This window comes from Opisthocomus hoazin, chromosome 4 (assembly GCF_030867145.1).
Source record: "Opisthocomus hoazin isolate bOpiHoa1 chromosome 4, bOpiHoa1.hap1, whole genome shotgun sequence".
Taxonomy (NCBI): domain Eukaryota; kingdom Metazoa; phylum Chordata; class Aves; order Opisthocomiformes; family Opisthocomidae; genus Opisthocomus; species Opisthocomus hoazin.
In genome coordinates, this window is record NC_134417.1 from 27,617,431 (window position 1) to 27,631,715 (window position 14,285).

At 57.9% G+C, this 14,285-nt stretch overlaps 2 protein-coding genes across 2 annotated transcripts in view; one reads left to right on the forward strand and one right to left on the reverse strand.

Annotated features, from left to right (window-relative positions):
• Positions 1–5,322, reverse strand: part of RSRC1 (arginine and serine rich coiled-coil 1) — a 174,574-nt gene extending 169,252 nt beyond the window's left edge. Inside the window, exon 1 of the mRNA XM_075418409.1 lies at positions 5,213–5,322. The gene's annotated coding sequence lies outside the window, so the exon portion shown is untranslated. The remainder of the gene's footprint in view (positions 1–5,212) is intronic.
• A 1,534-nt stretch (positions 5,323–6,856) lies between these two features.
• Positions 6,857–11,341, forward strand: SHOX2 (SHOX homeobox 2). Its single transcript, XM_075417394.1, has 5 exons — positions 6,857–7,115; positions 7,944–8,152; positions 10,721–10,778; positions 10,865–10,953; positions 11,090–11,341. Exons 1-5 carry the CDS (start codon positions 6,857–6,859, stop codon positions 11,339–11,341), a joined length of 867 nt encoding a protein of 288 aa, XP_075273509.1.
• Positions 11,342–14,285: the final 2,944 nt, after the last annotated feature.

Sequence of the window (14,285 nt, forward strand, 5' to 3'; positions counted from 1 at the left end):
TGGCAGACCCCTGGAGCCACAGCCAGCCCCAGGCAGGAGCCCAAGGGACATCCTCCCGCAAAGCGCCAGGTTCTGGACCTGGCATCGACTCCAGGCAGAGCTTCCACATTTTACCCAACAGTTGTTTAATGCAAAATACAAGACAGTCCCACAGGTATCTGGATTTTCTTTGATGGTCACGAGAGTTCACCGACTGCAGCAGTCCAACAGTGGCCTCCTAAACTTCCTCCCGCGTAGCCAGATCTCTGTGGATGGCAGAGGGCTCTTCGGCACGCAGCTCGGGGCCACCGGTTCCATGCAGCTCGGGGCCACCGGTTCCACCCCTGCAGCCAGGAGTGCCTACAGATCGGCCGCCACCGAGCTCTGCTGCAGGAAATCCCTCTGTGCACGTACCTCACTTCTCAGTAGTTTCTGCTTTCAGCACTTCAGAATCGGTCCTGCAGTTAACTATCTAAACAAAGCATTTTTTAAATACTCAGCTTAAAACAGCAAATCTCTGTGCACCTAAACCAGCGGAATTTTAGGAGGATGAGTTGCTATGCAAGAGGACTTATTTTTTAAATGAAGCTATTTCTACCATCTTACTAAAGTTGTTCCGCACAGATTCTGAAAAAGACAGAGGCAGTACTCTACAGACTATTGTCTCTCATTTAAGGAACTATGACTTTAATTTACAATTCTGTAGAGGAATGCCAGTCTGTATCAACACACCATCTTGTGCAGTCATTTTAGTTTTCCCCCCTCGTAGTAAAAGATTCACAGAGCTCCAAGGTACCAACAGTTATTGAACAGTAAAATAAAGCCCTTCAAATATACACCGATATGACAATCTTCAAATGAACATGAACCTGAATCTCAAACTTAGAGTAAGCAGAACCGCTCAGAAAGACGAAACTACAATGCGCAGATTTTAAGTTAAAAGCTCACAAACCACAGCTCACGACAGCAAGATTAATGAAAGAGATGGGAGAAACAAGAGTACAAAACACATTTCTGCTGCAGTATTCACCCCTTGATGTGGATATCCTTATGAGCCAGAACATTACACTTCAACATATTTATTGTCTGTTGTTTGACATCCTTTTCTCGCCATCAGCTTTCTTCCCCATTTGGACACGGAACTGGATTCAGTAGCACACAAAACTAGTGAAACATGTCACGTAAATCTCAGTTCTGTGTCCCCAGGAACAAAGAAGAACCACACACCGTGGCCCTTCTCCATCACAGGCCAAGCCCTACAGCACCCGTACCCATACAGAGCTCCAGAAGCACTGGGTTTACAGAATCACAGAATGGTCGGGGTTGGCAGGGCCCTCTGTGGGTCACCCAGCCCAACCCCCTGCCGAAGCAGGGTCACCCAGAGCAGGCTGCACAGCACCGCGTCCAGGCGGGGCTGGAATATCTCCAGAGAAGGAGACTCCACAGCCTCCCTGGGCAGCCTGGGCCAGGGCTCCGTCACCCTCAGAGGGAAGAAGTTCTTCCTCCTGTTCAGCTGGAACTTCCTCTGCTTCAGTTTGTGCCCGTTGCCCCTTGTCCTGTCGCTGGGCACCGCTGGAAAGAGTCTGGCCCCGTCCTCCTGACCCCCACCCTGCAGATATTTAGAGGCATTTCTAAGGTCCCCTCTCAGCCTTCTCTTCTCCAGGCTGAACAAGCCCAGCTCCCTCAGCCTCTCCTCACAGGAGAGATGCTCCAGTCCCCTCCTCATCCTCGTAGCCCTCCGCTGGACTCTCCATGGATGGACTACAGGACAAAGGCACACGGGTGACTGATGCCCTGCATGTTCCAGAGTTTCCACTGGACAAGAGGTTGCCAGAAGCAGACTGTTGATCCCAGAATGATTTGTGCAGCCGAGTCCTTGTAGCTGTCTCCTGCAGGGGTATCTTGAAAGTACACAGGCAACAGACAACTTTGACTGACAGGCGCTACCCTTCACCAGGGTCTTCAGACCATCCCTTCAGTACACGACACATTTTCCTTCAAAGACACCTGTTACAAACATCACACTTGAGAGTAGTGGATGATCAAGACCTGTAACAGGTTTGGATTCCCCCTGACTACTGCTTACTGCCTCCACACTCCTGAACAGATCTGGGAAAGGGCATTGCCAGCACTGAGGGATCACACCGGCTGAAGCCTGACGGATGGAAGAGTCCTGCCGGTGGGTCGGCAGTGGTCCATACACCATGTCCACAAACAGGACTGTATAATAGCACCCACAGGTTGCAGGGGAGAATTAAGATCACTCGGGGAACCTTAATTAGCAAAGTAATTGGGGGGGAAGGCAAACAGAAAAAATAAAGACTCATTACATGACATCATATGCTGAATCTCATGGGGTTTTCCCACCTGTTTCCATACAAAGTCTGGAGATCCACCACAAAGACCCGTACCATAGAGTACAGAGCGATGTAAGAGAGTTCACCCTTACAGCTACAGGGAATCCCGTTTCTAAGGCTCCTTCCCCTTACTACCTAGGCGGAAGCATGGAGCCATGTGTATTTGCAATAGGAGATGTGCTTCCACCAACCCCTCTTTATGCGCAGGCACTGTGGAAGACCTGGCTCTCAATGCCTGGTGAGACACAAGAGACTTGTATCCTGACTATGGAGCAATACGAGGAGGAGGAGGCGGCATAGTAACAAGCACCAACAGCAAATGAACAGTTTCAGATGAACTCAGAACCTGGGTCACATCCCAGGCATTCATGGGGAGACAGTCTCCTGACCACCACATTGGTGCAGCTCGTTCATTCCCATCACCCAGCCCCAACCTTCCCCCTGCCTGGTTCTCATCTCAGCATGCTCCCTCGCCCATGTCGGAATTTGGATCTAACTACTCCGGTCAAACAGCAAAGGAACACTGAGAATTCAGAAGCTGCTGTCTCAACATATGAGGACCCACAGCAGCTACATGGAAACTCATGCTGAAGCCTGAGCTGGAACCCAACATCATCAAATAAATTGGCTGCTCAAATACTTTTGAGGGCTCCAGTGAAAGTCTGTGAACTTCAACATTTCAAAGACTTGCAATTAGTCTGAAATTGAGCAGCTTCTCAACAGGATGACCAACAGCTGGACCTGGTATTAAATTCCCCTTCTGGAGCACAGGCATGTTGGAGTATCTAAGAGACAGGTCTCCAGGCCTTTGGGTTTTTAATAATTAATTTTTGTTTAGGTCTTGTTTCTGAAAACTGATGCTGCAAGACTTTGGTTGAAATGAACACAAAGTGCACACTCTCATCCGCGCATTTTGCCAAGAGAAACACCAACTCCGAAAAATTTCAAACCCACTATTCACATTTGGCAAAGCTATAAACAGTGCTATCGAGCTGACCTGCAAACAGCTAAGTAACCTCCCACCCTGCAGTTAAAAACGTAAAGAAAACACGGATGACATAGGAAACAGACAGAATTCTCGAGAAAAATCTATTCAAAGAGAGTAAGGTGCACTTTAAAACGCAGTAAGAAGTATATGCTCATTGGTCTGACCTTGTTTGATTTTGTTTCATAGATGTTAGAATTATTTCAAGTGTGCAATACATATTTTCAAACCTTAGTTCCAAGTTATTACTGTATTTACTGGCGATTGTAAGAAAATAATATCGCTTGGTTGGTTTTAATCAGAGCCAGTAAACACTGCTGCAGCAGACTACAGCTTGAGTGCAGCACCCAGTTAAACGACACAATCTTTAGTTACCGTAATCAGCCAGATGTGATGAAGACAAAATGACCTCCACATTTGTTCAGCATCAAATCCAAACAATTTGTGTTTGCTGGTCGCTAAGAAACTTTGATTATAACTGACTTGCAATAATCACTACTAACCACCTGCCCTGTTTAAGTAGCATCTCCACAAACAAGATCATTTAAGAAATCAGAGCTGATTAGAAGGGCACTGATGGAAAACACACCGCAGCCGTCCCAGTATCACCTGCTTCCTGCCGAACCATCAGAGTTCGTCCATAGGAGAGAATCAAGAGGTCAGGACGAGATGCTGCTTGAGCTTCAGCCAGGAAACCAGGCCAAGTGCAGTCAAATTTACTCCAAGTCCTCGACAAACACGCTCACTGGCGAGTGAGCAGGAGTCACAGCATTACCAATGCCAGTGCCGTCCCCAGAAAGGGGAAACCACCAACAGGCAGAGGGTAGAAGCCCCTCTCAGACAGCTTCTGTGTGCTTAGCAATCAAAGCATGTCTTTGTGTCTACCTCCACCAAGCTTGTCGTCAGGTGGAAGCTGTCCCTGCTCTGCAGCTCAGAAAAACTGCTCTCAGGAGAGGAAGAGATTTGATTAGTAAAGCCAATCAGGTGGCTGTCCTTATGAGGGCACCCACCTCAAAGGCTGTTGATTTCACACGGTTATCCAGTGGGGCCTCTGTCCCTTGGCCAAGTTTCCAGATCCCGACAGGAGGAACACCTGAATCGCATCTACCAAGGCAGCTACCGTGACCACCCACCTCAGAAGGAAGCCCAGAGACCCAAGAGCCACAGGAATTCAGCTAATTTCTTACAATCTCTCCCATAGAAGCAAGAATCCACAGGCACCAAACGCACCAGAACGTATTTAGCTGAAATACACAATGAAAAACAGCGAAAGCGACCACCGCCAGCAACAGCACATCAGCTCCAGAAAGAACCCCGTCCCCCACCTTCTCTACCCAGGCTTTCACAGGGCCGGGAGAGGCGGATTTCACACAAGTAATTCCCATTTACGGCCCTACCAGCTCAAACAGGGAGCGGGTGCCGAGGGCAGGTGCCAGGGCCCGGCACCGCCCCTCGCAGACTCTGCGGGCCCCAGGCAGACCGGGAAAAGGCGGCGGGGAGAGCCCTGGACCCCAGGCAGACCTGGAAAAGGCGGCGGGGAGAGCCCTGGACCCCGGGCAGACCTGGAAAAGGCGGCGGGGAGAGGGGGCCCGGGCGCTCTGTGCCCGCCGCCACCGAGACCCCGGGCCGCGGGCTCGGCGCTGCCCCCCGCCCGGCCGCTCTCCCCGCACAGGACCCCTGAGCCCGGCCCCGGGAGGGGAAACAACCCCCGGGGCCCGGCCCGGCCTGGCCCCATGCCGCCACCCCCCGAGCCCGGCCCGCAGCCGGGGATCGCCGCGGCCCTAGGGAGCGGCACCAGGCCGCAGGCCGCGCCCAGCCCCCGCGGAGGCGGCCCACAGCTCCCCGCCTCGCCCGTCCCGGGGGTGGGCTCGCCGCCGGGCCCCCGAGTTACCTGAGCGGCCGGGCCGAGCCTGGGGAGCGGAGGCAGCGCCGGGCCGCGGCCGCCGGTTTGAGCTCAGCGCCTTCCTGGGCGGCCGGGCAGGCAGCAGCAAGCCAGCGCCGAGCTCATCGCCGGCGGCCAGGCAGCGCCGCCGAGCGTCGAGGCATCGATGCGGCGAGCTGGCCGCCCCGGCGTGGCGAGCCCCCCGCCCCACGCGTGTCCGGTCCCCGCTGCTCACGGGGCGGCTGCAGCGGCGGCAGCCCGCGGAGCGCTGCCCGCACCGGGAGCGGAGCGGTGACACCGTAGCTAGCTACCGGCACACCGCCGTGGCACTCCACGGCCCGCCTCTCCCACGCGTGACAGGGGAGCGGGGCGGGGGGTCGAGCTTCACCCCAAAGAAGCAATGAAGGGGGGTCGGCGTTCCCCGGCGCGGAGACCCGCCCCGGGGCCGGAGGAGCAGCGCTCCCCGCGCGACGTGGGCAGCGGAGCGGCCGTGGGGTGAGCACGGCCCGGCCCACAGGGATCGCGACAGGACAGTGGGACCCCTGCTCTTCGATTCCGTCGGTCGGCGGACCGGGTTAAGTTCAACGCGTGTTTCCACCGGGAGCTGCCGGGCGCTGCGGGACGGGGAACGAAACCCACGCGTGGAAGGGCCGCCGGCCATCGCTTTCCCCGGGCGGCAGCCGGTCCCTTCCCCTCGGGACCTCGCTGCCCCATCTTCCCCCCGCCCCCGGTACCGGAGCTGCTACCGGGGACGGGCGGGACCGGCTCCGCTGCCGGAACGGGTGAATCGCTACCTGTCGCGACAGAGGCGCGCGCAGCCGGGTCCGAAGACGCGCCAATCCCCCCCCCCCCCGTACCGGCCCCGCTCGGGTGAATAAACGCTCTTTTCGGTAAAGCCACCTTCCCGAAGATCAGGGGAAAAATCGATCCGCGAGAATCGGGAATAAATCGTAATGATTTATCGCGATTCCAGCCGCGGTGCGGAGGGGACGACACGAGCGCTCGCTCGGTGGGATTTGAAACAACAAAAGGGAAAAACAATTTTAGCCGTAAACAGCGCGATTCGCCCCAACCCGCAGCCTCAGCCCGCCGTGCGGGGCCGCGTTATAACGACGCGGCGGTACTTGTCCCCGTCAATTAGCCGCTAATTGGCCTGGGGGGGGGGTCGGGCCCCCACCCAGCAACTTTTCCCCCTCCCCCGGGTCTCTCCCGCGGGCCGCGCTCCCGGCGGGGGCTGCCCCTCGCCCCTTCCCCTCGGGGCGGTGCGCGGAGCCTCACTCCCCTCCCCATCCCCCCCCCTCCCAGCCTTGGCCACTCCCCCGCCGCTCCGGCCCCTCTCCCACCACCCGGCTCCGCGCCTAATTAAATTAATTAGGGTCGCAGCTCGCGTGGCGGGCGGGCGCCCCGTCCCGCAGGAGCCCCGCGGCCGGTGCTGGGCGGCGTGAGCCGCGTTACCGAGCTCCGAGGGGAGGATAATTCGCCGGTGAAAACCTAAGGGGCAGGCTTTGGAAAGTATAAATAGTGCCACTTCAATCGGCTCCGTCGCTGTCAGAGCCCGGGAGCCCCGGCGCGGCTCGGGGCACCGCCGCCATCCCGCCCCGTGGATGCCCGCCCGGGGACGCGGGGCGACGCGCCCCTGACCACCCCGCGGCCATGGAGGAGCTGACGGCCTTCGTCTCCAAGTCCTTCGACCCCAAAGCGAAGGAGAAGAAGGAGCTGATCACCTACCGCGAGGTGCTGGAGAGCGGACCCCTGCGAGGAGGAGGGCAGCAGCGGGAGAGCGCGGCGGAGCCGGGCCGCGACGAGGCGGGCAGCCCCGCGCTGCGGGCGGGAGGCGGGAGGTCCCCGCCGCGGGAACCCGACGCTGCCGCCGAGAGAACCGCCGGGGCGGGGACCCCCAAGCTCAGCGACGGTAACGGCGGCACCGGGGGGCTCCCCTTCCTTCGCCCCCCCCCTTCCCCGTCGGGGTCGGGACGCGCGGAGCGGAGGCGGGTAGTGGGCGCGGGTGGAAGGGGGTTGGCGGCGGGGAGGCCGTTTTCGGTGTTTCCCCGCATTCGGTAAAATAACGAGGCTCAGCCGCGAAGTTGAGCTTAAAATAGATATAAGCGGGGGTTTAACCCGGTCGCGGCGCGGTCTGCCCGCGGGAAGCCGCGCTGCCGGCGACCCCCCGCACGGACACGCGTGGGGCCCGTCCGCGCTGCCGCCGCTTCCGCGCCCTGGGACCCTTCCTCCAGAGGGGTGAATCCGTGGATTTTCCGCGCTGGGGCGTGGGGGGGGGGGTGGTCCCTCACCGGCGGGACCCTTTTGTTCGGCCAACCGTTCCGGGCGCACCCCCGGGGTGGGGGGAAAATAATAATAATAATCATGAGAAGGAGGGTTAATGAAGAAATTTGCGCTAACGAGCGGGGCGCGGAGGGGCCGCGCCGGGCGGCGGGGACCTGTTGCCGCGCTTCCCGCGGGGCCGGGGGGCTGCGGCGTGGTGGGCTCGGTGCGGGGGCTGCGGGTGGGCCCCGCTCCCCGCCGTTCCCGGAGCCGAGCGGCGGGGCCCGGAGAGGCAGCGGCCGGCGAGGGCCTAGCGCGGTCCGGGCGAGCAGGCCCCGCTCCCGGTTTCCCCGGAGCTGGGGGTGGGGGGCTCTTCCCCGGTCCCCCCCGCACACCCCAGCTACCGGGACTGGCGTCGTCGCCTGGGCAGCCGCCGGTCTGACCGCCCCCCCCCCGCTTTCCCCCGCATCGTGCCCAGTCTCCCCGGAGCTGAAGGACCGCAAAGAGGATGCGAAGGCGATGGAAGAGGAAGGGCAGACGAAAATCAAGCAGAGGAGGAGCCGGACGAATTTCACCCTGGAGCAGCTGAACGAGCTGGAGAGGCTTTTCGACGAGACCCACTACCCGGACGCCTTCATGCGGGAGGAGCTGAGCCAGCGGCTGGGGCTCTCCGAGGCCAGGGTGCAGGTAGCCAAGCCGGGCGCGGGTTCCCGTGGGCGTGGGTGCGCGGGGGGGAAGGGGGCCAGCCCGCTAAAACCCGGCCGTGCCCCGCTCCCCGGCTGTCGGGGGCTCCCCGCGCCCCATCGCACCCAGAAAATCTGTTTTTAAAAAAAAATCAAACAAACAAAATGGGCTCTCTCGCGGTGCGGTCCCTCCGCTCCGTCGCGTTTTGTTGAATTTTTGAAATTATTTCGCCTCGCCGAGGGAAAGGTGGCTTTGCCGGAGCGGGGCTCACCGGGCGGGCGGACTAATTAATTAACTTTATGGAGGTAGTGACCACGAAGTAAATTGCGAGCTGCCAAAACAAAAACAAGCCAAACAAAATATTTACAGTCCGTTTCTCGTTGTAGTTCTTAAATCTGGAGGGGAAGCGGCGCGGAAAGCGAGCAGAGCGCCCAGCCCGGCTTTGTTCGGGTTTCGGGGACGCGAAGGTCCGGGCTGCGCGGAGCTCGCTGCGGGTTTCACCTCGGGCTGGGTCCGCATCGCGCCGCGGGCCGGTTCCGCGCCTCTTCCCGCGGTAAGGAGGAGGAAGGCGGCCCCAGGAATCCGAGCGGACGTAGCCGCTCCGCCGTGCTTCCCTCCTGGTTGTAAAAGAAGAGCAAACGGCGGTCGTTGATTTGCCCGCACGCAGCTTCAGGCCCCGAGCATCCGCAGCCGGTGGGAAGCCGCGGTGTAACAGATACTCGGCGCTGGCAGGCCACCAGCTGCGCCCAGTTCAGACCAGTCGGGGGGGGGGGGTGTCCCTCCTCTCCTAGGGACAGGGGTAGCGCGCTCCCCTCCAGCCGAAACACTCCGCGCGAGTGGCTGCTGACCCACAGAGAGGGAAAAAAAAAAAATTAGAATACATATGTATATAAAAAATTTAAAAGACCCTTCGTTTCCCCGCTTGCCCTGTTTTTCCGCCCCGCAAATGGGAATAAAACCGGGGGGGAACAAAGTTAGCGGGCTCCAGCTCGGCTGTGACCAAGGGGGAAAGGAGCTGCGCGGGGTTTCCGCGGGTTGCGGCCTCTGGACCGCGCCGGGAGAACGCCTCGCGCTCCCCGTTTTTGCCACGCACCTTGCGTGGGTTTGTAAGTTGCGGGATGCGCGTTTGCGCGGGATGCGGAGGGCGAGCGCGGGACAGGTTTGGCTCGGCTGAAGCGAGTGGTAGGGCGGGGGAAATTCACCTTTGCGTTTGTCTATTCCAGTAACACTTCGAAAAAAGAGGAATTTTTAAAATTTTCATTTCTTTTTAATTTCTTCTGGCCGCGGGGAAGGGGTTGCTTGGTGGATGTGGCTGCGGAGGCGCGGTGCGGGGGTCTGTCCTTAACCAGGAACGGTTTAAGCCGCGCTCTCCCTCTTTCCCCCCCTCTAAGCGAGCAGAACTTTATCCTGGAAATTTATTTCGACCATTTCCAACGTTAAAAGCATCTTCTCGTCTGCCGCGCAGCCTCTTCTGCGGAGGGAAATTAGATTGTCGTGATAATGAGATAATTATCCCGCTTCGGTGCCACGCTCCGCTGCGCGGAGAAACCCCGCACCGCTTTGTAACGAAGCTCTTGCGGCAGAGAGTAGCCTCCCCCCCCCAAAAAAAAAAAGAAAAGCGAGCAGCGCAACTACTCGGTGTTTAGTTTTTTCTTGAAGATTAAGCTAATTAATTTCTTGATTAACGAGCACGCTCTTCTCGGGGCTGCCGGTGCGGTCGCCCAGACCCGTTACCGCGGGCGGGGGGCGGGCGGGCTCTTGGGGGACCCCGGCGGGGGGGGAGCGGCCGAGGCGCAGCGAGGGGCTTCCCCGGCTCCGTTTTCTCATGTTTTGGCTCTTTTTATTTTTCTTTTTTTCCTCTTCGCGTTTCGGAGCTTACAAAACCGCGGCCGCGTTTCTTTGTCTACCGTTCCCCCCCCCCCCTTAATTCTCAGTGGGTTTCAGTTTGGTTTGGGGGTTTGTTTGGGTTTTGTTTGGGGTTTTTTGATTGGGTTTTTTTTTCCTTAATTCTCAGGGAGTTTCAGTTTAGTTTGGGGGTTTGTTTGATTTTTGAGGGTTTTTTTTTTCTTTTTTTGGTTCCCCCCCTTAATTCTCAGGGGGTTCCGGTTTGGTTTGGGTGTTTGTTTGATTTTTGTTTGGGTTTTTTTGTTTGTTTTTATTCTTTTTTCCCCTTAGTTCTCAGGGGGTTTCGGTTTGATTTGGGGGTTTGTTTGATTTTTTGTTTGTTTTTTTTTTTTTTGTTTTTATTCTTTTTTTCCCCTTAATTCTCAGGGGAGGGTCGGTTTGGTTTGGGGGTTTTTTGGTTTTTGAGGGGTTTTTTTGCTTTTTATGGTTTCCCCCCCTTAATTATCAGGGGGGTTCGGTGTGGTTTGAGGGGTGTTTGGTTTTTTAGTAGTTTTTTTCCCCTCAATTCTCAGTGGGTTTCGGTTTGATTTGGGGGTTGGTTTGTTGTTGTTTTGTTTGTTTGTGTGCTTGGTTTTCTTTCCGCGCTTCGCGGTCGGCGCGGCCGTGACACCCGCGTCCCGCCCCTCCCCCCCCCCCCCCCCCCCCCCCCCCCGGCTCTCCCCGCAGGTCTGGTTCCAGAACCGACGAGCCAAATGCCGAAAGCAGGAAAACCAACTCCACAAAGGTACCAGCGCGGGGTGCGGGCTGTGTGTATGTGTGTGTGTGCGGGGCCGGGGTGTCCCTCCCCTGCTGACCCCCCCCTCCCCGCAGGGGTGCTGATCGGCGCCGCCAGCCAGTTCGAAGCGTGCCGTGTGGCCCCGTACGTGAACGTGGGCGCGCTGCGGATGCCCTTCCAGCAGGCAAGTGGGCGGCGGGACACGGGTGGGTGCGTGGGGAGGAGGGGGGGGTAGAGGGGTGCACCTCCCCCGCCTCGGGGACTCAGGCGCGCCCCCGCCGCCACGCGCGCCCCCGCCGCGCCCCACTCTCTCCCCGCAGGTTCAGGCGCAGCTGCAGCTGGACAGCGCCGTGGCCCACGCCCACGCCCACCTCCACCCGCACCTGGCCCACGCACCCTACATGATGTTCCCCGCCCCGCCGTTCGGGCTCCCGCTCGCCACCCTGGCCGAGTCCGCCTCCGCCGCCTCCGCCGTGGCCGCCGCCGCAGCCGCCAAGACCACCAGCAAGAACTCCAGCATCGCCGACCTCCGCCTCAAGGCCAAGAAACACGCCGCCGCCCTGGGGCTGTGACCCGCCCGCGCCGCTTTCGGTCTCAACGGAAATCGGCAACCAAACAAAAAACCCACCCCAATGAAAAGCGGGAGAGGAGCGATGCCGGGAGACGGACGCTGATTTCGGGAACTGGAGGGACTGGACGCGCAGCTGGGAAGTTCACAGGTTTTGAAACTTGACCTTTTTTTTTTTTTTTTTTTTTTTCTCTGCGAAGTTCACTTTAATATGAGGAACTTGATAGGAGAGGCGGGCCTCCCTTCGCGCTGCATCAGACGCTTGGGTTGAACAGCCACGTCTGGAATAGCGACAATAAAAAAAGAAAAAGACGACGAGGAAGAAGGAAAAAAAGAAGTTAAAAAAGAGAAAGACAATGATTTCTCTGCGACTTTCTAATGGGAAACTGTCCGGGATACTTCCCCCAGCAGCATTCCGGGTTGCATGTGTTTGTATTTCGTTGATGGAGTCCTTTGATTCACTTGCACTTCACCCTCATCTTTAGTAGGAAAGGGGAAAAAAAAAAAAAAAGAGAGAGAGAAAAAGCAAAACAAAACGAACAAACGTGGCCGGGTTCTTTTAACCTTGGAGGGAAGCGGAGAGAGCGAGGGGAGATCAAGCGCTGCCTTCTTCGCTCTGGAACCGCTGTCGGTGCCACCTCTGAAGTAACCGGGAGCGGAGCCGGGGTCCCTCCTGTCCCGAGGGCAAAAACTAAAGGAAAAAAAAAAAAAAAAGAGTATTTAATTCCCAACCACCACCTTACACAGCGGCAAATTCCACCACGAGGTACTGGGGTATATGTAAGATATGTGGATACACACGAGCAAAGTTTATTTTGGCTATAACTTGTGAATCGATAGTCGACTGTCAAACATTTACATTTTATCTCATAAAGGTGTATCTATTCACGTAACCTGGTGATTTATTTTCCTTTTGTCGGTGTTATTGTTCCTGGTTTGAGAGGCGTACGGCTGTTTACAGGCGGGGTGCCCGGTCTGTCCGCCGGACCCTCCGCCAGGGCCGAGGGAAAGCTCTGCGACGCGAACTGTGCCGCGGGTGGGCTTTGTACCGATTTGTTCTCCATGAAAACGAAATTATTTATATTGACCATATTTTTTCTAGTGTATTTTAAGTTATTTAAAAAAGAAAAAAAAAAAAGGAAAAAAAAAAACCCAGAGAGACGCTGTTATTTCATTACGTTCGTTGTCGCCACGATATACTTTGTTTCGCTCAGGTTCTCTTCACCTTTCTTAATCCGTTTCGGACCTCCCGTCAGTGCCAAAGAACGGATTTAAGACCCTTCGCAACCGGTTTATGCCCTTGGCAGGGTAACGCGCCCGCGGACGTTCAATGGCGGGCGATCCCCCTCCTTTCTTCCTGCTCGCACCGTTTCTTTCCGCTCCGCAGATGTCGCGACAGTCCGACAGCGCCCGCCGTACCCCGTCTTCCCGAGTTTCGGGCTCCGCCAAGCTCAGCGTCGGCGTTTTGGGGCCGGCTTCCCCGCGAAGAGTTCGCTGGAATTGCGCGGCCGTGGCGGCTTTACAAGTTCTGTCAAGTTCCCTCAGGTAATAACATGGAGGAAAGCGGAGCGACTCGGAAGGTGTCCCGGGGAAGGAGCCGGGGGGGGGCGGCGGATTCCCGCTGCCCGACTCCTTGCCTCGGCGCGAATGGCGGCGGCGCGGCTCCGGCCCCGCCAGGGAGCCTCGGTCCTTCCGAGGGCTCCGTGAGGAGAGGCTGCCCGCCCCGGGGCCGGTGCGGAGGAGGCGCCCCTTGGGAGGGGAAGGCACCCGCCGCGGGGGTCCCTGTGAGGGGAAGGCAACCGCCGCGGGGGTCCCTGTGAGGGGAAGGCGCCCGCGACGGGGGTCCCTGTGAGGGGAGGGCGCCCGCCGCAGTGCCCCCCGCGCCAGCCCCGTCGGCCGGGCGGCGGGCGCGGGCAGGGGCCCGCCTCGGCGCGGCGGGAGAAGCGGCCGGGGGCTGCGGGAGGCGGGAGAGGCGCGGCTCCGCCGCCGGTTCGCGCCCGCCTGGCCCTTCACTGAGGAAGCGGCGGCCGCGGGCGGGCCGTGCCCGCTCCCCGCCGGGAACGGCTGCCCCGGGCTGCGCTGCGCGCAGCGGGGGAGCCGGCGGGGACAGGGGCCGGGACTGGGACCGCGCCCCCTCGGGAGCCCTCCCGGAGAGGGCTGCAAGGAGCAAGAGCGAAATCAGCTCGGACGTTTCTATGCTGATAACGGGCGGGAAATAATAGATTTTACGTTAGGCGAAGCGGCTTTATTCAAGCAAAAAAGTAAGATACTGTTAATTATGAAGTCAATAAAAGCTAACGGCGGTGTCGATTGATCCTCGAAGAAAGAAGTTAATTAATACGTGCCCGAGCAGCTGGTGTGGCAGCCCGGTCGTGGTGGCCCAGCAGTTCACAGCCTCGGTGGCCTCGGCCTGCTCCGGATAAACCCGGCACGTCGTACCCGCCCTGCTTGAAACACAGCTCAGCTTGAACGCGGTTGCCCAACGGTCGTGTGTGGGTTGTTGGTGTGCCTAACGCAGACCGCAATGGGTGCGCGCAACGCGGATTTCAGATCTTGACAACGTGCTCGGGTATCGGGCACGTCCGCCTTCAAGATGATTGTCATAAAAAACATGAAAGATGCGCTTTCGTCGTAGCAGGGAGAGACGGTTGGATGGTGTGAGAGATCTGTGTATTTTTTAGCGCAGCTGTGATTAAGATAGAATAGTCTTAATGAGATATTTTTGGACAGGAACACTTACATTCCTGGTTTCCTCGGATGGGAATACCTAATCAGTCTTTAGGCTGACAGAAGTTGGGCAGAACTCTTCTATTTTATTTCTTAGAGCGTCTGAACCTGTATAAAACCCTGTAGGTTTCATGAGATTTAATTACGGTTATTTCAGGAGCCAGCGAGCGCACATGCAACATATCCCTTCTGCAGATAAAATTTTAGCACGGGATTTGCAT